Source organism: Aulostomus chinensis, chromosome 8, assembly GCF_037954235.1.
Source record: "Aulostomus chinensis isolate RoL2024-O1b breed Wild chromosome 8, RoL_Achi_v1.0, whole genome shotgun sequence".
In the NCBI taxonomy this organism is placed as follows: Eukaryota; Metazoa; Chordata; class Actinopteri; order Syngnathiformes; family Aulostomidae; genus Aulostomus; species Aulostomus chinensis.
In genome coordinates this window covers 28254874-28281441 of record NC_141327.1, presented here as the reverse complement: position 1 = coordinate 28281441, position 26568 = coordinate 28254874, and the positions used below count along the sequence as shown (strand labels likewise).

Below are 26568 nucleotides of genomic sequence, written 5' to 3'. Positions count from 1 at the left end.
TCAATGTAGCTGTGCTTTTACTTTGAAGACGGCGTCTGTTTGTCTTCTGGAGAAATAATTGTTTTATTTTGAAAGCGCATACCGGATGGGGTATTTGTTGTTATCGCGTTAGCTTGCGGTGAATGATGACTGGACAGGCGGAGGGGGAGCAACCGGAGGTTTACAGGAGCCGGTAGTTTCACCGGCGGGGTGTCGGTGTTAAAGGCTGGTCGGAGGCGTGCCTGTTGGCATTTTTGAAGAGTTTTACTCGGTGAAGAGTTTGTGTCGATGATGGTGGAAGAAATGACAAGCCCATGAAGTTCACCCGAGATATCTGCCGGCTGCTGGGCTTGGGAGGCGGTGAGTAACGCAACTTCTGACAGCCACAGTCGTTTGGAGCTGGAAACTTTCCCCCAGAACACCACGTCGATATGAAGTCACCGCCTGAATGAGCCTCGCTGATAATTTTGGGGAAGAATTGACGCATCAAGACAAGAAAATCAAGCCTGAATTTGTCTTTTTTTTTTTTCTTTTTTTTTTTGCAGCAGCATCTTAACTAAAATATTTAACAACCGAACTCCGTTGTCAGTGCGAGGTCTTGGGATTCAGCTCGTTTCCCTTGAGAACAGCTTCTTCTTCCAAATTCTTAATTCTGACAGCATTCAACAGGGGGACCAAAATTTAGCCCGCTCGATCCAACAGCTAAGGAATATATAGCAATAATAATAGACTTCTTTTTCTTTTTTTTTGGTAAAAGCTTTAAATGTGTACTTTAAATCACAGTTTATGCTGTTTTTCTTTTTTTTTCCTGTAGATAATAATGAGACAATGACAACACAACATACTTTTGCTTTTGGCCCGCCAGTTAATTTGAGTGTTGGGCCTCCAGGCGAAACTCTGAGGGCGCGTAAATGATTGACGCTCAGATGAAAGGAACAACGCAGGTGTGAGTCATCATCGTCATCAGCATCCCCGTGATTTGATTTACAGCTCCCAAATGTAGAAAAATGTTCCTTTTTTTTTTTTCAAATTTACAAGGTGCTTTCAGTGTGACTTTTGTGATCATGATAATAGTCACATTCATTCATTCATTCATCAAAACAATGAAATATTGGGAATCCTTAAATCCAAGTCTTCCTCATCCTGCTGGGTTTGACTTGAGCTGAAAGCAAACACACCGGAGCTCCTGGGATCGGGCGGTCCTTCCTGGCAGCCCCAGACCAGATTCTTTTCTCTAAGAGATTACATTTTTATAATTTTAAATTGTATTTATTTTCTTTTACATTTTTTTTCCCCACACAGTTTGATGGTGCGGTGGCTTGCGTCATTGCCTCACAGCCAGAGGGCCACCGGGGTCTCTAGGCTGGGTGGGTTCTCTGGGCGGCTAAAAACAGGCTCCTTAGCTTGATTGGAGACTCTAAATTGCCGGTAGGTGCCTATGTGAGAGGGAGCAGTCGTCTCTTTGTGTGGCGTGCTGACCTGTCCGGGGTGACCCCCCCCCCCCCCCCTCCATGATTAATAGAGACATTGCCTTTATTTATTTATTTGTATTTACTTGTTTATCACAATTTGCAAATCTGTGCAAGGCAGGAGTGAAGCCTGTCCAGGCTTGTATAGAGTTCACGTGACTGAGTTCCACCTGTGACTGAGTTCCACCTGTGACTGAGTTCCACCTGTGACTGAGTTCCACCTGTGACTGAGTTCCACCTGTGACTGAGTTCCACGCCTGTGGACTACATGACATTGATCTCAGCTCATCAGTTTTGTTCCTACTTGATATTTAACCTTGATATTATTAGTCATGCTGATCCATGAGGCTGTGTGTCAGTGAGTGAATGCTAAAACCCCTCAATAAGCTATTAAGCTAACTTTTATCCAGGCGCATCACATGGGGTTTTTCAGGTTCTGCAGCACTTCAGTTTTCAGGTTTTGCGGTCTTGGATTTATTTGTGTTTCATCCTCAGAGGAACGCGATCAGAGTGAAGGCGTGTCGGTGCTAGCGCGGGCTGCTCCGCCGGCAGAAGGTCAGAAACTCAGCCGGATTGGTTTGACTGGCAAATGAGTTGTGCAACAGCCCCTTAAGAATGTGCTGAAACTGGTTTAGCACAGCTGCATTTTTATGGTCAGAGCGGATGGGAAATCACCTTGGCATTCACCTTTGCATATCCAGGATGTTTCCGAGACGGGGCTGGATGCCAGGGCTGTGGGAGCGACACCAGCGGGGCTGACACCAGAGTGACGTTCCACTGCGAAGCCTCCCCCGTTTGCCAATTGTGATTGTGACACGAGGCCGAATGTAAACGTTCTTCTGTCATTACTCTCGTTTTTATTGAAAACTCATTCAAATGATTAAGTTGTGACGTTTGTAGGGATATCCGTGTGTCCTAACTGTCAAATGCCCGCCACAATATTTACCTTTTCAAATGGTGTTTTTCACACACAGTGAACCTTAACCAGAGAGTTCCTACGGTTCCAAAAATTCCAGTCGTTCACAATTTGTGGTTAATTTGGAAAAATTACGCAGCCCAGGTTGAGATGGATGTTGGCGGTGAACAAAGTAATATAATATAGGTATTGTGAGTGATTATATTTTATGTGGTATTACACATAGAGCGTGTATTACAAAGGGTGAATTCCTTGTACTACAGATGCATTTTAATAATCCTAACACGGCATTGCAGCTTTTATTTTGAAGCCTAGTTTGTTTCACTGGAACTTTGTAAACTTATCCAAGGTTCCCAAGGTGGTGAAGTCGCTTGTTCGGGATAGAAATATATACATCATCATATACTTGAATATATTTAAAAAGTCACAACATTCGCTTACGTGTTGGAGACTCGAATCAGCTGCAGACCATTTTCTCAAATCAATCCAATCATTTAATAATCCAGGACTTTGGATCAACAAACCCGGGTGTGTCGGCTGCTGCGCCCTCCCGTGTCTCTTCTGCCGTTGTAGTTTGGATTAGGAAACACCTTTTCTTTTGTTCGACATTCAAATTTATGATAAAATGTCGCCTGTCTAACAGCATCAGAAGATTTAAATCAGTTTGTATCCAAAAGGTCAACTTTAGGGGGGGGGGGGGGGGGGGGGGGGGGAATGTGATTTCCATTTTCCTGTTAAAGTCACGTGCATTCAGTTCGTCTGCACCACCTCCAGTCAGTGGAGAGTCTGGATGGATGGAAACATGGAGGCACCCGGGTGGGTGGAGGCGGAGAACCCCAGCAGCTCCGTTTCCTTCCTTCTTTTTTTTTTCCTTCAAAGCATCCTGGGGTTTTTGAAAGGTGCCGTAGAAACCGAAACTGTTCTTATTAACTCAAGTTTAAACAGTCATAAAAGGGGTTTTTATTTGTAGTGCACCTTCAATTACAATCATCTCAACGTGCTACCGAGTAAAATTAGCATGATTAAAAGGAAAGGTTTGAAAAAGAGCCAGATCAGTCATAGTTAGAACAAAACCGATGAACCAGCACTGACGTGCTGCCTCGTCTCAGAGCGAACCAGGACTGAGGGCCTTCAGATGTTGGCTCGTTGGTGCAGGGTTCGTCAGTGAAGGGACTGTCAGTGAGGCTCGTCCTGCTGGCTGCAGTGTTGGAGTTGTTCACTACGTCTACTCGAGGCATCCCTGCGACGCGTCAGTGGGCGTGTGCTTTACCGTCATGTTTGGCAGGGAAGTGATTTGGGCTGGAGCTTGTGAAAGCGGTCATGCAGCTGTTGCCAGGAGAAAAAAAAAATGGAAACATCACGCGTTCATATGTGGGACGATTAACTCTAAAAACAACCCCCCCCCCCCCTCCAAATTCCCGTCTGTTGTATCTGTTTCCCTGGAAACGTGGTCTGACTAATACCTGGAACAGTAACGTCAGCAGGCGCCTATGTAACGAAACAGTTGCAGTAATTAGACCGACCCTCAATTTTAAAAAAAACAAAAAAAACAACGGTGTTGTCGAGGCTCCATTTGTAAATGAGTTTTAGTAGATTTGGCAAATTCTCACTGCTGCTGACCTGACGAGTCCCTGTTCAGTCAGCAAGCTAAAAGAAATGCCTCAAACAGAAACGCCAAGCTCTGCAGATCAGCCCTGCCGTACCTGAGCTCTGCTGAGAACGGCCCGGCCCGTAAGAAGGTTCTGGATTCACATCTACCGGTCAGCCTTGTCGTTCAGGTTCTCCTGGTGCTCCCGCTTCCTCCCACACACCAAAGCCATGCAAGTGAGGTTCCCAGAGACTCTAAATTGGCCATAGGTGTGAATCTTAGTGTGGTTCTACTTTAACGTCAGCCTACGAAGGAACTGCACCTCAGATGCAAGGTTTTTCAGTCAGAAACTCCTTGAAAGTCACAAGGGATTTATGTTCTGATGTTAAAAGCCGTGGAAACGCTGAAGTAAAGCAGGTGTTAACAGCAGACCTTCTATTTCAGACTGTTACCTGAAAACCCAAAGACAGAGAAATGAGGGAACCAGACGTTCCACCATGCTAACTTGTTTACAGGTTTAGGACCTGATTCACCACCATTTTCTGTCCCCACGTGTCAGGTTCGTTCAAATCAGTTTCACAAACGGACGAGACGAGTCAAAAATCTGACCGCAACGCAACGCAAACGTACAAACAGCAGCAACAACTTCATGGTGTGTTCACTCAATGGCGGAGTGATATATGATGTGATGGGGCCAGGTGTGCTGCCATGTTGATGTTCTGAATGTGTAGTTGACCAATCAGATCGCTCGGTCGGAACTTCGTGTTGCATAATGTTTGTATTTACGTGTGTTTACTTGTGAATTCTTTTGTGAACGTGCACCCCTGGTGCAGATTCCATCTCTCACCCAGCAGACCCACAAAGAGACTGGTGTTGAGGGCAGGGTTAACAAGAGGGAGGAAACTTTCAAGGCCACACTGCCGGTGGCCGTGAGAACCGGACTGCACTACAGGAGGTCTCGGTATCGAAAAGTAACATGTGGTTCCTTAGGCCGAAGCTTTTCCCCTCAACGCTTTGATAGCTGAACTCAAACGACAGCTTTGATTGGGACCAACAGTGCAAAAGAGGACCGTGCAAGTCTGACTTTTTTTAATTATTATTATTCACGAGGTCACATGCGCATCACTTCCTGCTGCATGTGGAAACGCACAAGTACTCTTTAGTCGTCTGCTTTAGTGCCGTGCAGACTAAGAATGAACAGTTCTACGTGTGTGTGTGTGTGTGTGTGTGTGCGTGTGTGTCTGTGTAATATCATACCGTGTTGTGGTTCTGTCATAAGCTAACGTTAGCTTTGTACTGCTAACCTTAGCTTTGTACCGCTAACCACGGCATCGTCAAAGGGATGTTCATTAACGAAGATGATCTTGCTGAACAAAACCTGTAAGTCTCATAATTGTTTGTTTGGCGCAGGGTTTATATTCTGCAACAATTCAAAATCCATCATAACAATCCTGTTGGCCATGGGTGGCGGGGGCCCGCGGACATGCTAGCTCTCTGATGGACTCCTCATCCTTGCGGCGCTCCATGGTTAACTCAGACGGGACAATTGCCGGCTGTGACAAATCTCTGCTTGGTGAAGTGGCAGCTAAAACGTTAAAAGTACCTACCAGAGGATTTTCTGAGGCTGGTTTTTGCTCCGTTGCCTCTGGTCTGGTCTCTGGTCAGGTGCTGTGATGGCACACAGATTTGATTTGTACTCATTCCAAATGTTTCTGCGTGGACAGTCTATCCCTGGATGGACTTTTCTCCCCTCAACTCCTGTCCGCCAATGTCAAAATCCCGTTTACCCGTCATTCATCCAGGTCGGTCCGTTTCTCTGTATCTGCGTGTTGATGTCATACAGCCTAGATTTAAGCATCAAAGACGGCGAGGAAATGGGAGGAACAAGAGTCTGACGGACTGACCTGTGAGCTGAAGTAGTTCCTTTTCTCCACTTTATTTGGAGCTCTGATGTTTGGCAGACTGCTGTGTGGTCTTTGTCGGGATTCCACATCTTATTCTGTTTAGTGGTGGTAAAAATGTGGCTGTACGGTATATCTGGTATCTCTCGGCTCGGCAAATGCAACCTCGGCCTGAGGGCTAAAAATGTTCCATCACATGAGAACAGAGTTTTGTGATTTTTCTGCAGCTGGCTGATAAGAAATTCCCCGACCAAACTCCTGACCTGACAACGTGGCTTTTCTTGGCCCGAGCGCGGTCTAGTACACGTTTGTTCCAGGCGGTTCTGGAACGACAGCAGTGTCTCCCAAGCTTTTTTTTTTTTTCCCAGGGACCTACTTTTAGAAAAACTATCACTCCCAAATTGTGCAAAATGATTCAAAGGTCTATTTTGCAAATTTGTGCATAATTCAACATTGCTGGCCGTTTTTACTGGTGTGTATTTTCCTCGTGACTCGTATCAGTTTACCAGCCGCATGGTCGGGGTGGTTTTGTCCCTGATGTGAAGGTCCCCGACAGTCGTAGCAGAGGTGAGACCAGACTCAATAAAAGACTTTCAAAACAAGGATTTCTACATTTAAAAATTCAACTTCCTGAGGTTGCGCAGCCGCTGTTGTCACTTCTTGGAGGTCGTGTCACATTCTGCTGCAGTTCCTCAGTTTGTCATCCCTGACTCGTCCAGGATTATTTCTGTTTCACTTCAGTTTTAGTGCCAAAGTCTGTGAAGAGTCTGTGGCGGTGGGTGGGATCGTGTCTTCCTGTGGTTGTGGTCGTGTCGGGGGAAGACCCCACAAGTGCGTGACAATGAGTCTGCCTCAGGGCTGGTCAGCTGATCACTGATGGATCCGCCAGCAGTCTGTACCTGTCGGCTCACGTTGGCAATCGGCGTCAAACTTAAAAATGGCGATTGAAGGAGGCAGTGAAATATCGGAGTCTCCTGAATGCTTCTAGGTAGCCAGGCACTCTCTCTGTCTGGAGGGCCTCAGACTATTTTTGACTTCTGGGTCATGCATGAGAGCAAGGGAGGAGCCTCCTCCCCCTTTCTACAACACACACCTCTGTACCTGCACCAAAATCCAGCCTCAGTTTAACCGGCTTGGATCATCAATCGCCAGCTGCCAACCGGATCAACTGCTTTTGTTGTTATTTGGATCAGGGAACGTTTCTACCAGTCAGCGAGATCAACACTAAGAGAACATTGTGGATTGTGAGTAAGGAAATGCAGTCCGACTTGTTACCCGAAAAACTAAGTAGACACTGTGAGAAGATGGAGACAAAAATGCTGCTCTGTAGCTTTAAAATGTTATTTCATTAAATATTTATTTAAAGAAAAAAAAAGACATTTCAAAGCTACAGAGCGGCATTGTTGTCTCCATCTTCTAATGGTGGCGATTATGACAACGTCAGTGATACTGTTGCAGTTTCTGAACGCTCACAGAACCCCAATGAAGGCACTGAACCAGAATCGGATCCATTTGGTCTGAGAGCATTTCGGAAAGTCAAGAGAAAGTCGCGCGATTCAAACACTTGTTCCACATTCTGAGACAAGAAACCAAATCAGTTTTATTAACAAAGTGTTTCACAGACAGAAGGGAATGTGTCCCAGCACATGAGCAGAGACATTTACAAAAATGGACCAATCGAAGGCAAACAAGAGGGCGCGAAGCACCTGAAACACGCCGGCTCAGTCCGTAGTGTGTAATGTAACCATAGCAATGGTTGCTGCTGTCACGTGTCATCAGTCATTTCAAACAGCCACACTGAGCATGTTTGTTAAACAAGGCGCTCTGGTCACGCGTCGACATCTCTTCTCCTCCCGTCACGTGATGCCTCTGTCTTCCAGGGAGTTCCAGGCCTGCAGGTCCGCCACGAAACCTACCAGCTGCTCCTGGCAGGGTTTAGTAAAACCACCTTGGTAGTTTTCATGTTTGTCTGCAGGCAGCAATGAAAGCAGTCACGTGTCACACGCCGGAGCTCATCGTGCATGTTTCTGTTCAACCTGCAGATGGACCTGTGGACGAGGACGTAGACATTCAGAACAGACCTGCTGCCTTGTCCAACAGGAGAAAAGACTCCGTAAACGTCTGTCCGCAGGTAGAGAAGCACGATGCTCTGAACCCAGACGATCATCCAAGCTGTCAGTTTGTACTGTAAACACTAAACTGCTTTTATGTGTTGAGAGTGAGTGAATTATACACACGCTAGTAATGAACACATGATTATGACTTTATACACAGATCACCAAAGTGTGTGTGTGTGTGTGTGTGTGTGTGTGTGTGTGTTTAGCAGGTCCCACTGAGCAGTGAGGAGGGTTTAGATGATGATAAGTTGAGACGTAAATCAGAGAGGAGGAGAGCCAAGAGGAAAGTGAGTAAGAAAGAGGCATTTAAGGCATAAGAGCTACAATTTCACCCACACACACACACACACACACACAGAAATGACATCACTGGAAATTAATTAGTACTCAAAAGAACTCGTCCTCGTCGTCCACTTATCTGGTTGGTCAGGGTCACGGGGACAGCATCCTCAGCAAGGAAGCCCAGACTGTCCTCTCCCCAGCCACTTCTGCCCGGAATCCCGAGGCTCTCCCGGATTACCGCCACGACCAGCCCCAGCAGCCTAATGGTTGGAGCTCACAACAGCCGCCTCGACGATGGCAGAGCGAAACTTAGTCCATTCGGACTCAATGTCCCCCACTGCCCCGGGATGCGGTCAAAGCTCTGACAGGTTCTTCCGCCAGGCATTCCCAACAAACCCTCACTACTCGTTTGGGCTTACCAGGTCTACGCAGCGTCTTCCCCTGCCACCTGATCCAACTCACCACCAGATGGTGATCAGTTGACTGCTCAGCTCCTCTCTTCACTGGAGTATCCAGAACATGCGGCCGCAGGTCAGATGATACGACTAAAAAAACGATCATAGACCTACGACCTAGGGTGTCCTGGGGCCACGTGCACCGGTGGACATCCTTATGTTCGAACATGGTGTTCGTTATGGACAAACTGCGACTTGCACAGAAGTCCAATAACTACACACCACTTGGGTTCAGGTCGGGCCTGCCGTTCCTCCCCTCCAGTTCACGCTGTCATTGCCCACATGAGTGTTGAAGTCCCCAAGTAGGACAATGGAGTCCCCAGTCTGGGCACCATCCAGCACCCTTCCCAAGGACTCCAAAAAGGGTGGGTACTCTGAACTGGTGTTCAGTGCATAAGTGCAGACAACAGTCAGGACCCGTTCCCTGACCCAAAGGTGCAGGGAACCAACCCTTTTGTCCACCGGGGTGAACCCCAACGTACAGGCAGAGAGTCTGGGGGCTATCAAAAAGCCCACCCCGGCCTTCCGCCTCTCACTCGGAGTAACTCCAGCAAAGGAGAGAGTCCAACCCCTCTCAAGGACTCGGGTTCCGGACCCGGAGCTATATGTCGAGGTGAGGCCGACTATATCTAGCCGGTAACACTCAACCTCTTCCACCAGCTCCGGCTCCTTCCCCACCAGGGAGGTGACATTCCATGTCCCAAAAGCCAGCTTCCATGTCTGGGGATGAGATAGCCAAGGGCCCTGCTTTGGTCTCCTGCCCAAACCACAATGCACTGGACCCTCCCAGTTCCCCCTGTTGGTGGTGGGTCCACAGGGGGACGAGTCCATGTAGCTATTTCGGGCTGGGCCTGGCCGCACCACATGGGCTAAGGCCCGACCACCAGGTGCTTGCCAATGGGCCCCTACCATGGCCTGGCTCCAAGGCAGGGCCCTTGTGCCCCTCCAGGTTGGGTACATAAACTCCTCGATGTCGCTTCCATGAAGGGTCTTTTGAACTCATCTTTTTAAATGTATTTTACATTCAAGTACAAATGTGCTTGTGTTATTTTTTTATTTCCATTTGTATCTGTTGCAGTTGAATTTTGACTCTGGATTTTTGGAGTTTAAAGTTGGAAAAATAGTTGTCACAATGCACGTCTACGCTACGGTTCACCTTCTATCTGTCGACGTGTTGCTATGACTCCGTACCACGCAGAGTACCACAGGCCAGGCAGAGTACCACAGGCCAGGCAGAGTACCACAGACTACGCAGAGTACTACAGACCATCTAGGGCTTTCGTATTGACTGATTGCGGCTGAGATATCAACAGCCTTTGTTTTTGTTTTTTTACTTCTCCCCACTTCCTCCACTGGAACACAGTCAGGTGTGACGTTACTTCCATTTCCTGAGCTTCGAGTTGCGAGGTAAAAGGAACATCTCACATTAATGTACCACTTACAGTGCAGCATGTTGGCATCTGACATCTGAGCGCCATCATCACGCGTATCATGTCCTGATCATTCACAGGAGAGGGATCTGCTGCAGCCTGCGCTTAATCCTTACGAATCAAGCTCGTCAACCAAATAAATGATGAATAGGAGTATAATCCACGGCAGGTCACATGCTTATTGTTTACTGAACGGAATGCATCTGGTACATTCCACACACCCTCACACCTGCTAACACACCCATCGTCCATCATGTCACCTGTCACCCCACCTGGCGTCACACCCCCTCCACAGCCGCTGCTGCATGTGCTTCCAGAGCTTCCAGTCAGACGTCCTCCCTCCTGATTCTACAGCGCTCCACGCTTGCGTCATGTTTCCGTCAATGTTTCTGTAGCGTCCTGAAGACCACGTATCCATGCTCTCCTTTCAGAGGCAGAAGGAACGGAAGAAGCTGGAGAGAGAGGAGAGGGTGGAAGATGCATCGGAGCAAGTAAATCCATTTGCGCTCCTGAGAGCCTGTTTCTCATCTTCTGTGGGGCATGTAGGCCAACTCTCACCGGTCTCTCTACATATACACCTGCATTTGCACTCTCATCTCCGCACAGGTCATGTTTCTTCATGTTTGTGTGTCAGCGGGGTTATGGAACAACTATAAAACTTGGTGGAGCCAACGGGGCAGCTACATTTAGCATAGCATCATCTTGACTTTGACTGTGGCAGCTGTGGGCACTACAGAGTTCTCGTCCAGCGTCACATACGTCATATTTTCCTGTGAATGCGTAAACGTCCCTTACAGTCAAGGCTACGCCAGACGCAATACTCCTCATGGTCCTCACCAGCGGGTACGTCTCTCAGCTCGTGGCGTTTGTGCTGCACGCTGCTGGAAGGAAGCATACTGAGCATGCTCAGGTAGCACCCGCTGAGTGGGCTCACCTCCAGCTAGCTGTCTGCTAACTTGATTGTAGATTAATGAAACCAAATAAGACCAAATGGAACAAATTCAGAAAGTGAAAATAATCATTTTTCTGGAGGTTGTGTTACTCTCCGAAGTCTAAACAATTCTCAATTCTTAATGTTTTTGTCAAATTTCTCCTTCTGCACAAACATCGTTAATAAAGACGCACTTGGATCACCAGGAACATTTCATGAAATGAAGTCAAACATTTAAGTCAAGTCAGATTTTACTGATAAACTCCAAAATCCCGCGAGCACCCTCAGGTAAATAAAAGATGTGTTTTTGACTGAATACGTATTAGTAGTAGTATCAGCTATTTGATTAAAGAGGTAATACGCGGTGGGGTTCTCTGTAAGTGGAGTAGAATGAAAGCTGGAAGTACCTTAACAGGGTGGACTGAGAAGAAGGTTTTATTCCCACTAAGGAGTTAAACCCAACATGACATAGCATAAAACCTCTGTAGCGTGAATACGTGAATGCTTCCTTTGGTCTCGTTTTGACTTGTGTCAGGACGAGGAGAGTGACGGCGAGGACGAGGAATGGACTGCGGTCGGCCCCAGAAACAAATGCAGCCCTGAATCAGTCGCTGCCTTCAGGACCGCAGGGAATAAAAGCGACTGTCAGATGGCACACCGGAGCTCTGAGGAGGTGCAGATCGCGCCTGAACCTGATCGGGTATTCAACCACAGCTGCACAGCTGTTTGAGATGTTTTTAAGTGGCTCTTAAAGAACCAGTTGTTGTGTGTGTTACTTCATGGAGCTTCAGGAGCCGGAGTGGGACGTCAGCTGCGCGTTCGTGGCCAACGCCGCCAGCCACATCAAAGTCAAAGGCCTGAAGACGAGAGCGCTGCAGAACTCCAGAGAGAACAAGGAGAACGAGGAGAAGAGCGGCAAGGTACACACACATTTACACAGCTATCTTAGTGAGGTTGACCATTACAACAAGGGGCCTGACCTGAGCATGAAACGCATGAAACCAACATGATCAAAGTCACTGGACCAGTAGAAGAACACGTTGTGATTGCAGGTGGAGGACAGTGAAGAAACGAAGAGGCGCGGGGAGGCTCTGACAGGTCCGTCCCCTTTCTGTCTCGTACAGATGTTCTTTCTACTCTGCTTCAACTCAAATACACCTCATTAACTTGGTTTAATTTAATTGGATCCCTCACAATCCCGTGGTTTGGTCCAACTTGTTCAGTTTCCTTGTTTTCATGCACATTTCTTTCTAAAATCATCTCCTGATTACTCTTCGTCTAAACGACCAACGATCTCTGGTCAGAGCTCTGCATGTGTGTATGACCTTGAGGCTGCAGGGGGCGCTGTGCCATAAAAAATATTAGTTTCTAGTCAGTCAAAGAGTACATTCCACACACAATAACCATATTGGCAGGCCTGACCTGCAGTAAAATGTTAGGTTTGACAGATTCCACAGTGCCGTCCCCGGAGCAGCGGGGTGTTCCCAACCCCCACCACCACCATCAACTCAACTCTAACAGGTTATTGAACTGCTGCATGAAGAAGTAAAGAAAAACAGAATAATTTTAGCGCTTTTAAACAAACCTTCGCAGTCATTTTAGTTTAGATTGCAGAATTGGTGAGCTGCGCATAAATGCACCACACCGTCGGTGCTTTGTCTTTGTGAGGGAGGGAACGGATGACTACCAAATCAGTTGATAAGTGAGCGCGTGGAGAGCACCAGGAGGAGTGAGCTGCCTCCTGAAGTCCAATATTTTTTTCCAGATCCTTGTGAAATCATGACAGACTTAGCACGTCTCTCTCGTGGCGCCGAGGTGAGTGCATTGTGACGTTGTGTGCTTGTGTCCCGTCTCCAGCTCAGGGTATTGAGATGTTTGAGCAGGGCCTGTACAGCCAGGCAGTGGACATGTTCACCGAAGCCATCAACTGTGACCCGAAAGATCACAGGTGAGCTGACCTTTGAACTCTGACCTCATCTCAGCTGCTCTGCCACCCCGGTGTTGCTCTGCCTCCTAAACGTCTCCCTGCTCTCTCAGGTTCTATGGCAATCGCTCCTACTGTTACTGGTTTCAGGACCAGTACTCCGCCGCCCTCGCAGATGCTCAGAGGTCCATTCAACTGGCTCCCGATTGGCCAAAGGGATATTTCCGTAGAGGCTGCGCTCTGATGGGGTTAAAGGTCAGTAGTCGCTGTACGGCACAAACATTTCATGATTCTTTACTTGGATTCTTCAGTTCTGCTGCCATCTTGATATATTAGTACCAGTGAAACCGCTTATTTGGTTCTGATGCCCTCCAAGCGCTACGTGGAGGCAGAGAAGGCCATGGAGGAGGTGTTGAAGCTGGATCAGCACTGTAAGGAGGCATCCGTCAGACTCTCCACCTGCCGGAACCTGCAGCTCATGGTGAGAAGCTTCAGGTTAAAACCGGGACGTAGTGGACCTGCGATTACCCGCAGCCTATGTGGACAGTAGAAGTGTCGCCATGTGGTTCTATCTTCAAAGGCGCGTGGACTTGTGGTTGGTTCGTTGCAGAACAGCTGATCCAACCGTCCATCAGCAGCCTTGCGTTCTCTCCACCAGCGCTCCGTCCGGGAATAACCTGCATTTGCATCTTCTAACTGCAGGAGTTGGGCTATGAGGAAGAGCAGAGTAAACTGTTGTTGAAGAAGGTGGTAACTGTCCAGGCCGTGCTGGCCTCCTCTGGTGCCAAAGGTAAGAGCAGGCTGCAGTACCACGTCTGTCCACACAGTGGCAGCACTGTGGTCATGTTCACCTCAACAGCAAACTGATGCTGCTGAACACTCAGTCCAAGCCGCAGAACTGCATCTGCTCTTCAATGCGTGTTGTTTCGAACAGCAGAGTGCAGGACATAGAGCGTAGAAGGACGAGCTTAGGCGAGCCTCCTGCTCTTCTTAAACTAAAGCTGACAATCAGGAAATAGACCACGAATTACAAGTAACCTGTGAAATGTGTCAAACCTCTGGATAGAGACCTGGACTGTGTCTGTGGTGAAGCTGCCGCCAGGCGCAAGCTGCTTAGTGTGGTGTTGTCACAGGGGCCATTAAAAAGACAGAGAACAAACATGTAATAAACAGAGTTTGAATACTTCAATAATTCATCATTGTTTTAATTTCATTGTGACAAAAATGTCGTGAACTTCCTGTCTCCCCAGCACTGAGGCAGACATGTGAGCAGGACCAGACTGGGTACGTATGACTATGACACAGAGATGCACCGAACCAGGACTGACCCCTAAACCTGGACCATGGGGCGGATCTGTTTGTGCATGATTCTAATATTAGTTTTACTTGAAAAACAGGAACATAACAATCCTCTAATCCTGGCCCATAGTTGAGTGTGAGATCAGTGACTCATTGTTGTTGCACTTATAGAGACTTGATGTGATGATAAAGGCTTCAGGAGTCTGTAACAAGAGGACCATGAACAACATGTGGCACTTATTTTCCTTCCTTCATCTCCCTGCCATTCCCTATTTTCTTTCTTTCCCTCCTCTTCGTCCGTCATTCCGCTTCATCCTCTCTTCCAGGAGCTGTCGATCTCTGTGGGTGGGAAACATTACACTGGACGTGTCAGAGAAAAACCTCTTGGATCTTTTCAAAACGTAAAAGTGGTGTGTGTGTGTGTGTGTGTGTGTGTGTGTGTGTGTGTGTGGTCAGTGATGCAAGAAGCCGTTCCTCTCCTGGGCACCAATGGCTGGGCCACTGGTGCCCAGTCTCATGTCAGAATGTAACGGTGAAACGGTGATTGACACTGGGACTCAGGAGCTCGCACATTAAGAGGTCAAAGATGAGGGCCGTCGACGCCGAACGTGTAACTTAGAAAAAGGTGTTATTTGACATGTTTAGTTACCAATGCAGTAGCGGTGCAGTCGTTGTAGGAGTGGAATGACGAAGTAGCAGTGGCTGAGTGGGATTAGCGTGAGAGCCTCCAGTTGGGAGCGTCTGCAGCGCCGGTGGAAGCCCTCAAGTGATTCTTCACCCACTAAAGATCATTTATTTATCAATGTCTCGCCATGAGAGGGGTGTGTGTTGTCGTCGTCGCCCCCCCCCCCCCCTCCCCCAATGAATCCAGAATACAGCCTCCTCCTTGTTACTGGAGCCCAGAGATTAGCAACAACTCTCAAAACGTGTGTCCCAGTACGTTTGTCCGTCCTCTTCATTCCGTCCCTCTGGATCTTACAGGCTGTGGTTGCTCACGGTTACAGGTTCGGTGACATCGAGAGCGTCCGAGTCCTCCATGAGCGCTTCTGTGCCTTCATCAACTTCAAAAATGCCAACATGGCTGCCAAAGCTTTGGAGAAGCTGCAGGTGGGTGAGGGGCGGGGCAGTGCCCGCGTCCGCTGGAACATTTTTGAGCTGTACGGTTCTGTGTTGTCCTGGCCAGGGGGTGGAGCTGGGGGGCAACAAGCTGGTGATGAGGTACCCCGACCGCTGGATCCAGCGAACGCCAGTCTCCACGCAGAAGATCCTCAGTGTGACTGAGGCAGGGGGGCAGCAGACCTCAGCAGCTGCAGGGTACCAAACAACGTGTGTGTGTGTGTGTGTGTGTGTGTGTGTGTGTGTGTGTGTGTAGACCAATTTATACCTTCATATTTGGGACATTTCATTTTTAGGACATTTTGACAACAACAACGTTTCAAGAATTATGTGGACCATGGATCCTGGTGTCCTCCCACAGACGCAGCGGCGTTCAGCCCGCTTTGATTGAACGCCGGCGTGGTTTAAACCCCGGTGCTTCATTTTGGCGCCAGTCAAAGAAGGAGGGTTGCAGAATTTTGGAGAAAATATCTAATTCTGGTTATTATGATTGACATTCCCTGCAGGTCCAGGCACAGGTTGCCTGTACATGGAGACGAGTGCTTTTACTGGCGGACCACCGGCTGTCTCTATGGCGACAAGTGCCGCTTCAAACACGTACCGGAACAACAAGGTCGAGACAAGAAACGATGACGGCGTGCAGAGAGTGAGTCATGGAGACAAGTGAACGTCACTGAGCTCTGTGTGGATCCCGGAATAAACCCAGTTGTTCCGCTCTGTCCTGTGTGGCGATCCCAGATCTCCTGAAGACCCCAGATCTCATGAAGACCCCAGATCTTCTGTGTCCTGCAGGATTCCCACGGTCAACAAATGATTTTGAATCGCTCCAGAAACGGAACAGAAGTCTTCATCCCCTCGTTTAAGCGCGTCCTAAATGGAGATCTATTTTCTTACCTTTATCGTGTCTGAAAACTTTGACTTTTAAGATTTGAAGTCATCAATAAATCAATGAAAACGTTTTTGGGGGGGATTTCGCACCTCATTAAATCTTCTTTTGTTCCTTGAGAAGCCGTCAAGAACCCAGAAATACTGGCCCTCCTTCCCTGAGGCCAAGTCATCAGACACAATCATGATGTTGAGGTACAAAATATTGAGTACTGCGATCCCATAGACTGAGCTGCACAGGTGAACTACCTCGGACCCTGGTGTTTTGTTCATCTTTAATTAATGATGAAGCATTGTATCTGTTTTTAGACGAGCTCACTGACTCATCGTGTTTATTTCGTATAACGACCGTTATTCTTATTCTAGTAAACATTGTAAGTGCTTTCTCTGTTATTTACCATCACCAGCTCCCCCTACCGGTCACCGCTGGTGATGACACTAATATCAACACACCTGCTACAGGTACCGCCAAGTAGGAGAAAACCCAGACGGCAAATGAGTCAAGGGTTTATTTGTTGGGGAAAAAGTGATTAAATCACCAATTACTGAACGACAGTGGCACAATAAAATACCTGGTTACTTCAGGTTTGGTTTAGAACGCGCGCATGTTGTTCCACGGGTAACAAATACTTCATTACTGCACTTAAGAGGAGTTTTCGGGGCCCATCTGCTCTTTACCTCAGCATTTTCCTGACTCTCACCCTGGAGGTTTTTAACACCCGTGTCTACCTCAGTGTGTGTACTTCCGCCACCTCCGGTTGTTCAGTCAAATGTGGTGACTATAAATAGATGTCTCTACAAAGAGCAAAGGGAGAAAAAGAACAACCTTAAATTCACGAGCCTTTACTTTCACAGGATGTTGCCTCACATGCAAAACAGATGGAATCATTTCTTCATTTCAGTTTGTGGGATTCACAGCGATCGGGTGCTCATGCTTGGTGAGTACACAAAGAGGAAGGAGGCTGCAGAAGCTCAGCTACCGTCTGAACCGTCTTCAGGACAACTTTTTAATTATTTTTTTTTTGATCGAGGTTTACTGACAAACAGAATTTCTTCTCTTCGTGATCTGGTGCCGTCTCATGGACCCCAGCTATGAGTGGAACAGCAGCGGAAACGGGATTTGCTGTGCTGCTTCTCTCTCTCCAAGGTACCGTTCGTCTACCTTTACACTGGAGGGACTGGTGGAGGGACTGGTACAGGGACTGGTACAGGGACTGGGAGAGGGACTGGTCGGCACCGTCCCTGTGTGAAGAGTCTTTAGATCACGTTGTTTCTAGAAGAGAACGAGACTAAAGATCTCCCACTCTTTCACGACTAGTCTTTGCTGTTTAATGTGTCTTGATTGGTTGTACATCATTAAAACCCTGTAGATGTTCAAGGTTTTTTTTGGTTTTTTTTTTAGAAAAGCGACACTTGTTTTCACGCCAGCAGGATCTCTTTGACCGGAGTGGAATTTATGGCAGGAGGAATTGCAGTGGATGTGTTCAACTTTCAGATCGTCTAAATGCGAAAATAACTGGGGGGGATTTTTCTCTCAAGAAATGAAAGAAGGATTTGCAAGAGGAAGAATGAAACTCAAAGCTGAACCAGTCAACAGTTTCGCATTCAAGGAACATTCCGACTTTTTTGGGGGGGGGGGGGGGTGACGCCCACGGTCCCCAGAGCCAGAGGAGAAGACGGACGCACTTCTCTCCTCTGTGCTGCAGGCGGTTGAGGCCCACGCGAGTTAGCTCAGCACAGTGAATGGTAGTGGATGAGAAGTGTTAGCATATCTCTGTGGAAAGTCGTCAAACAGACGCTCATCTAAGGGTTTTTTTGTTTGGGTTTTTTTGCGTTCATGGGACAGGTGTTCACAAATTAGAATAATGACATGTTGTCATGTTTGAATCCAACATGAGGCTGGAGCCACTCTCCCGAGAGGGGTTTCAGCATCACCTCTGAACTTCCAGCAGCATAAGTCACTGTTGAGGAGGAGAGCCACTGCGGCTGCTAATCATGTCAGCGAGGATGAGGAGGGTTGCTGCTGGACACACCAGCACCCCAGACCTGAGCTGGCTGACCCAGAACACATGCAGGAGGAACTGCAGGTTCCTGAAGCTGACTGGACCAGATGGAGGTCTGCTACACAGCCCATCCACTACCATTCACTGTGCTAAGCTGTCTAGCGTGGAGGGGTCTCCACCTTCATGTCTGGCTCTGGGGGTGATGGACTTGCAGTAATTGTTGCACCTTCAAAACCCGTTTGATTTGACGTTTGAATGTTCTCCCTAAGTGGAGGCTAACATTCACCACAAAAGTGTTGTTGGGGGCAGCAAATCCAATCCTCACCAACGTTCACAGAGATTTCTTGCGACGCTGCAGCTGAAACATTAACAAACATTCAGCCGTGGAGGCTCTCGCTCTGTTGTCACACCGAAGCAAAATTGTTGCCCTGCAGAAACTACAGCACTGCCAAACCTTTCCTGTACGCAGCTTCACGACGCAAGATGACGAGTTTCATTTGGCGGCTGCATCAAACGCCTCAGCTGAAGCCTGGCGATCTAGATTTTAGTGACCACAAATCAGCTGAAAACGTATTTAGTTGAGAACTTTTCTCTTTTGTTTCCACACTGCATCACTTTGTAGTAGTAGGTTTTTTTTTTTTTATGATCTTCACATCAAACCATGCTTGAGTGTTCTTCATGCCTCTAGTTTCCATTCACGCTTGTCAGCAGCAACACCATGACCATAAACACAGGAGCAGCCAAGCAAAACATGTTTCCAACCGTCAAACGCTTCTAATCTGAGCCTTGAAAAGGTGACACGCACAGCATTCACAAGAGTTACTGGCACCCATTTATTTTCCACACCTCTTTACTCACAGTCGCATTGCACAGATCAGAAGTTAGAAAACATGACGGGGGGGGGGAGGGGGGAGTATGAGAGGAAGCAATAATATATTTTGTGGTCACTTGTTCTCACAGTATCATCAACTTGCAGCCATGAAATTTTTAGTGTTTAACATTGGAAGAAATATTTCAGATAAGCACAGCAAACATTAGTGATAAAGTTATTTTAAAATAATAGTAATAAAAAAAAGTTATTCAGTTCATTCCTCTGACCCCCACATAAGCGCCTCAGTTCGTTCTGGAGCTTCAGTTTAACTTTAAACTCCCTGGAGTGTATTGCTGTGCTGGAGATCAGGTTTTAAAATTAAAAAAGAAAAAAGAAGGCGAGCAAAATGAGCAGAAAAAAAAAAGTTTATATGTGGATATCATCAGAACAAGGGAGGATAGAGGGCAAAGCCAATCAGAGAGGAGGGATTCCACAGTGGTGAAGACCAGAGGGTCTGAAGCTGTGGAGGTGTTCCAGGAAAGGTCCTCATGTTCTTGTAGAACCGACTGAAAAGCTTTTGATCCTCGGGGTTGTTCTTGCTACTGTGAAGGAACCACAGATGAAGGCGTGTTCTCTGTCGTTGCTGAAGGCCTGGTTGTCCTTGTTCTTGATGTTGCAGTGGTTCAAGGCGGCGTATACACATTCTGGGGAGTATCGTACACCTCTGAAGAGAAGTGTGGCGTACCAGGATCAACAGTGGACATGAGCTGCACCTACAGGTATCCCACCAGAGGGGTTAATGATGTGAACACATTCTGGTTCATTAAAGACTATGAAGATCTGAAAAACGACCCGGCGTATGAAGGACGTGTGCAGACTCTCTGCGAGGACAACAAATGCACTCTGAGAATCTCAGACCTGAGAGTGAGCGACTCGGCTGAGTACAAGTTCAGGATCGTAACAGACCAACATAGGGGGCGATTCAGTCCCGCCCACGGAGTCACTCTGTCTGTCTTTGGTAGGATTGACATTCATTCATGAATATTCAATACAGACAGAATTCACATTGATAACTTTGTCTGTTCTCACAAATCCAGGTCTGTGGGTGGAGGTGTCACAGAGGTCCTACTTTGGCTCTTATACTCTGCGGTGCAAGAGTGTGTGTACTCTAGCTCGTGGTACGTCATACATTTGGTATGAAAATGGACGGAAGATTTCTCGGGCATCGTCTTCTGAGTTAAATGTCAATAGAAAGGATGATAGTAGCTATTCATGTGCTGCTGAAGGTTATGAGCAGCATCCCTCCCCCCCTCAGTGTAAGTTTACCCTGCAGACCATCACTGATGTGACACTTGAGGAAGCAGACCTCATCCTGAATCGATGACAGCTCAAAGTTGGGTTTTTCTTTCAGGCTTGGGTCGTTCCTCGTGCTACAATGTGAACTACACCTACAGCAACATCTGTGCCTTCAAAGGCTCCTCGGTGGAAATTTCATGTTCCTACAAAAGTATAACTTCTATCTCATCAGAGTTCTGGTTCAGTCCTTCACGTAGTGATCAGTGGAAGATTTCCTCACAGCCTGAAGCCCTCGAGCAAGGCCACAAGTACAGTTGGAGAACGAATGAGGAAGATCACACAAAATTCTCATACCTGAACATCAATGACCTGACAGAGAGCGATTCAGCACAGTATCACTTCAAATTTCAATCAAGAAACTTCGAATGGATGAGTAGTCTACCTGGAGTCGCTCTGACCGTTACAGGTACTGATGAATACCAGTGAGTATTGGGCTGTCTGGGTTTGTGTCTGGGGAGCTGCGTGATCAAAGATGGTGTCTGAGTTCAGGCGACAAAACGGCGACCGGTGCAGCAGCGAGGCCAAACTGCAGGTCCAGGCAGGCACCCGGGTGGAAAAGCAGCCATTCAAGAGCAACAGTGAAACCAGATTGGAGCTCCTTGGTGTGTCTGTGGTGGGCCAGCAGCTGTTGTTATGCCACCTTCCAGATTCTCCCACCTGCGGTGCTTCGGTCAATAACCTCGTACATGTCTTTGATAGTGGAGGAGACGGGAGCTAGCAGGGGGAGCAGACCAGAATCACGGGTCCACACAGAGAGGCGCTAACCACTGAGCTCCTGGGCCCTGATAAATATTAAGAGCTGAAAGTTGCTGTCAGACATGGATGAAAACAACCTGAGTCAGTCGGGCTCTTAGGATCTCGTTACATTTGATATTTTTGAAAGCACAAACAGTTTTTACAACACAGCTGGTTTGGTGAAAACTCTGAGCAGTATATGACAGTGTCATCCACACAGAAGTGGACATTCACATTTCAAACATCTTCCTCTTATCTGCAGCTCTGCAGGTGAAGGCCTCCAGGAGACCAGAAGTCCATCAGGCTTCTACCGCCGCAGAGCTGTTGTGTCACAGCAGCTGCAAACCAGCCGGCCGCCTTTATTATGTCTGGTATTTGAATGGAGCCAGAAGACAGAACGGCTACACTTATAAAGTCTCATTGCTTCCTGGTGATTTTGTCTCCTGTGCTGTTGAAGGATGGCTGTGGATTAGATCCCCACCCATGTGTGAGTTTCCTTCACTGGAAATAATAATAAAAAAACAACAACAACTGACTCATGAGCACGAGTTCATCTGTCATCGTATCTTCTCCTCCAGATGCCCTCAAGATTCCCTGGGTGTTGCAGACTCCTTCTGGGGAGATATTGGAGGGCAGACCAGTGACTCTGTCCTGCCAGAGCGATGGGACTGCAGCAGCTAGTTACACCTGGGGCAAGACTGGAAATCCTGGAGTCCAAATTTTGCGCAAAGAACAAGAGTTTGTCTTCAACTCCATTCAGTCTTCCGACTCCGGGATGTACTACTGCACAGCTGAGAATGAGCTGGGGGGGAGGACGTCTGGTTCCGTCTCTATTGATGTAAAATGTGAGTCAAACAACTTGTGCACATTGGAGTTCTCACACAGCTCCTCTGGACCGCATCCTCCTAAGCTTCAGCTTCGAGGCTGCAGGGAATGGTTCCAGCTGGTCCGGAGTGTATTGAATCGGTGTCAGGTGCTTCTTCGGAGAGATGGATTTTTGCAGTCTTGTGCTTTATACTGTATTTCTTCATTTATAGTGAATATTTCTGCCGTTCACCAGATCCTCCAAAGCTGTCCTCTGTGTCAGCCAATCCCTCTGCTGACATACTGGAGGGAAGTTCATTGATTCTGATCTGTAACAGCGATGCTAACCCACCAGCCACTTACACCTGGTACAAGGAGAACCAAACACTCGTTCCCCAAACAAACGGCACTTATCATTTCGACTCCATCAGTTCAAAGGACTCAGGACTCTACCACTGCAAGTCTGAGAACCAATACGGACAGATCAACTCTTCATCTCTGACTGTTAATGTCCAGTGTGAGTACAAAATATCAAAATATTACCAGTGGTAAGATGTAGCCTTAATGTCAAATTTGTGATCCCACCAATGTCTAAGAGAAGGATATAATTTTACAAACTTAGATGTCAGTCCAATACTCTACAAAAGACAGAGCAGAGCAGTGAGGTGCCACCTGTGAAAGCCTTGAATGTAACCGTCCTGTAAACGCATGTCCCAGATGCTCCGAAGCGTCCCTCCGTGTCTGTAAGCCCCTCTGAGGAAGTGACGGTGGGCAGTTCGGTCAACCTGTCTTGTAGCAGTGATGCTAACCCGGCAGCTAATTACACCTGGTACAAGGAGAATGAGGACTCACCGAAAGCAGCGGGACAGATCCTCGCCCTCTCTGACATGAGACCTGAACACAGTGGGAGCTATAACTGTGAAGCCCGTAACAGCATAGGACGCCACACGGCCACCGTAAACCTCACTGTGGCTGGTAAGTGCTGCTCCAACAGACACACCCAGGCTCCTCCTCATCTCAACCCTCTGGTTAAACCACAGCAGTACTGACTATAGCAGTAGTTGGAGGCAATGAAGGACTATGATCATATTCAGTTAAATCCTGTATGAACTACCAGTGTTTTTGCGATAACTGATTCGCAGCTCCGAGCCATGCAGCAGCCATTGGATCACTCACTGCCATTTTACTGGCTGTCATTTTTCTCGTTGTCTTCCTGCTGATGAGGTGAGGCCTTTGGTACCTTGAAATCAAGTCTTTACCTTGATGATTTACTTATGAGTTGATTCTTCCTCCTGTCAAGAAACAAGAGGTCCTTAAAGCAAACCGCCGAGGCCGAAGCGAGACCCCAGAACACACAGGTGAGGACAGGGATGCCATCCATCAAGTCCAGTTTATCTCTGTAGAACATTTCAGTCAGGGGCTCTTCCATCAAACACAACTCAACTGTCATTGCTGTGAGTTACATTTGATGGAATGACTCAGTTCCGGGACCAGCGCCTGCAAAGACCCCCATAGGGTCCAGAATAGATGCAGCATCACAGGTGACATGAACTCAGACAGATCCAGGATGTGACGGAGGAGTTGGAGTCGCGGTGGGTTGCAAAAGCGACACGCAGAGGAAATGGAAATGTAGGAAACCTGAGGCCGTTGTGCAAAGATTCCAGAACATTTACACTGACGCCACTGCTGGCATGTTGATTAATGTGCACATTCCAAATTCCATAAACCCAGTAAATGAATAAATAAACTGAATGCTTGGAGGGAGACAACTGGTCACCAGCTGGTCAAGTATGGCAGGGATGCTAGCAGAACCTGACGTCATGGCCTGCAGGAACCAGCGCTCTGCTCCAGTTCATGGAACACCAGCGGGCTAAATGTGTTTCTGTATAAAATACCTCTATGAAGTGTGTGGCAGTGACCTTTGACCCCCCCCCCAAACCTTTTCAGTTCATGCCTTGTTTACAATAAAAAAAAACATATCCCTCAAGGTGTTGAGTTAAGTAGAGTCTGACGGTACAAACACACAACCCAAAAAGCATAATGGCAAAAAAGGAAAGCTTCTTTTTAGGAAGGACCTCAACACCGGGTGCTAATCCTGACAGCTTGGATCTAATACCTGGTCATAAACTCTGGGTACTGACCCAGAAAAAACAAGATGGTGGATACAAGCGGTCACAAGGCGGTTTGTTAGGCAGTCCTTGTAATTAGGAGTTTTTTTTATTAATTACTTGCCTGGTCAAATAAAGGTTCAAATGAAAATTGGATTCCTCCCCTGTAGCTTTGTACTGTGCTGAGCGCCTGGTCTGGACACCTAGTCTGAGCACCTGGTCTGGACACCTAATCTGAGCACCTGGTCTGGACACCTAATCTGAGCACCTGGTCTGGACACCTAATCTGAGCACCTGGTCTGGACACCTAATCTGAGCACCTGGTCTGGACACCTAATCTGAGCACCTGGTCTGGACACCTAATCTGAGCACCTGGTCTGGACACCTAATCTGAGCACCTGGTCTGGACACCTAATCTGAGCACCTGGTCTGGACACCTAGTCTGAGCACCTGGTCTGGACACCTAATCTGAGCACCTGGTCTGGACACCTAGTCTGAGCACCTGGTCTGGACACCTAATCTGAGCACCTGGTCTGGACACCTAGTCTGAGCACCTAGTCTGGACACCTAATCTGAGCACCTGGTCTGGACACCTAATCTGAGCACCTGGTCTGGACACCTAGTCTGAGCACCTGGTCTGGACACCTGCTCTGAGCACCTGGTCTGAGCACCTTGCCTGGACACCTGCTCTGGACACCTGCTCTGAGCACCTGGTCTGGACACCTAGTCTGGACACCTGCTCTGATCACCTGGTCTGGACACCTAATCTGAGCACCTGGTCTGGACACCTAGTCTGAGCACCTGGTCTGGACACCTGCTCTGAACACCTGGTCTGGACACCTGGTCTAAGCACCTGGTCTGGACACCTGCTCTGAGCACCTGGTCTGAGCACCTGGTCTGGACACCTAGTCTGAGCACCTGGTCTGGACACCTAGTCTGAGCACCTAGTCTGGACACCTAATCTGAGCACCTGGTCTGGACACCTAATCTGAGCACCTGGTCTGGACACCTAATCTGAGCACCTGGTCTGGACACCTAATCTGAGCACCTGGTCTGGACACCTAGTCTGAGCACCTGGTCTGGACACCTAATCTGAGCACCTGGTCTGGACACCTAGTCTGAGCACCTGGTCTGGACACCTAATCTGAGCACCTGGTCTGGACACCTAGTCTGAGCACCTAGTCTGGACACCTAATCTGAGCACCTGGTCTGGACACCTAATCTGAGCACCTGGTCTGGACACCTAGTCTGAGCACCTGGTCTGGACACCTGCTCTGAGCACCTGGTCTGAGCACCTTGCCTGGACACCTGCTCTGGACACCTGCTCTGAGCACCTGGTCTGGACACCTGCTCTGATCACCTGGTCTGGACACCTAATCTGAGCACCTGGTCTGGACACCTAGTCTGAGCACCTGGTCTGGACACCTGCTCTGAACACCTGGTCTGGACACCTGGTCTGGACACCTGGTCTAAGCACCTGGTCTGGACACCTGCTCTGAGCACCTGGTCTGAGCACCTGGTCTGGAAACCTGGTCTGAGCACGCTTGCATCATTACTGAACTGTAATCTTGAGCCTGATGTTTGGTTGCGAGTCCCACATCAGAATATTTTTTAAGACAAGACGGGGGAGAACCCACTTCTATCAGTCTACATGTTCACAGGGCTTCTGCACAACTCCAGTCAAACCAACTGGACTATGGGCGATAAACTTGCGTAGGCACGGTTCAGATCACCTAGCAACAGTGCACCCTTAGAAATACGCTGAGGCGTTCAGATATCAGGATCATAAATACAGAACCTTTAACCCTGCTTCAATTTCTTTGTTTTACTCATAAAAGTTGCACATACTGACATGTTTACTCCTCAACTGGGTCAGCAGTGTGACAACGCCTCAGCAGAGCACCAGGATGAGCTTGAGTACAGCGTCATCAGCTTCTCTAAAGCAGGAGAAGATCCCATCTACTTCAACGTCACTCCAGGTCAGCCGTGCCCACAGACCCAGGATGACGACACTGTGGAGTACAGCGTCGTCAGCTGTAGTAACAAAACGCCCTTGTGAGTCCAGGACGAGGTTTCCTCTCCATCCTGATCTTCATTCGTATTTTACAAATTCATAGATTTTGTTGCTCTAATGAATTCCCTTTTTTTTCTCATTAACAGGCAAAGAGCAAAAGATGAAGGGGATCCATTTGCACTGTACTGCACAGTCAGCAAAAACCACTGAGTGGAAAGAGAATACTTGTACATGGATTTCATTTCTCTTGGAGATTAAGCAGTTTTACACTTTGATATTTTGTGGTATCTCATGCTATGTATCAGCCAGTAATGCAGCATCAAATTAGTGGCAACAATCAAACGTGTAAACCACGATCATTGTTTGTTTGAGTTGTTGCTTGTCCGTGCTTGCACGCCATGTTTACGGCGCCTTGTTGCTGCCACACCTGAATGAAATAAAGGGT

At 47.8% G+C, this 26568-nt stretch overlaps 1 protein-coding gene across 8 annotated transcripts; it reads left to right on the top strand.

Annotated features, from left to right (window-relative positions):
* The first annotated feature begins 102 nt into the window (after positions 1-102).
* Positions 103-26568, top strand: LOC147257957 (uncharacterized). 8 transcript variants are annotated; one of them, XM_086212230.1, is made up of 28 exons: positions 103-339; positions 7896-7984; positions 8180-8257; positions 10569-10628; positions 11604-11768; positions 11854-11988; positions 12121-12166; positions 12926-13016; positions 13106-13247; positions 13369-13473; positions 13695-13782; positions 14243-14276; positions 14618-14692; positions 15296-15398; positions 15914-16053; positions 17148-17230; positions 17383-17439; positions 19786-20124; positions 20204-20422; positions 20518-20868; positions 21460-21684; positions 21776-22042; positions 22258-22518; positions 22719-22976; positions 23144-23225; positions 23302-23359; positions 25986-26164; positions 26270-26568. In XM_086212230.1, exons 1-28 carry the CDS (start codon positions 294-296, stop codon positions 26331-26333), a joined length of 3840 nt encoding a protein of 1279 aa, XP_086068356.1. In that variant the 5' UTR covers positions 103-293; the 3' UTR covers positions 26334-26568. The 8 variants fall into 8 exon arrangements, with proteins under 8 accessions (XP_086068356.1, XP_086068359.1, XP_086068358.1 ...); XM_086212233.1 differs by having other exon boundaries at positions 8177-8257; positions 11604-11741; positions 11860-11988; XM_086212232.1 differs by having other exon boundaries at positions 8177-8257; positions 11604-11741.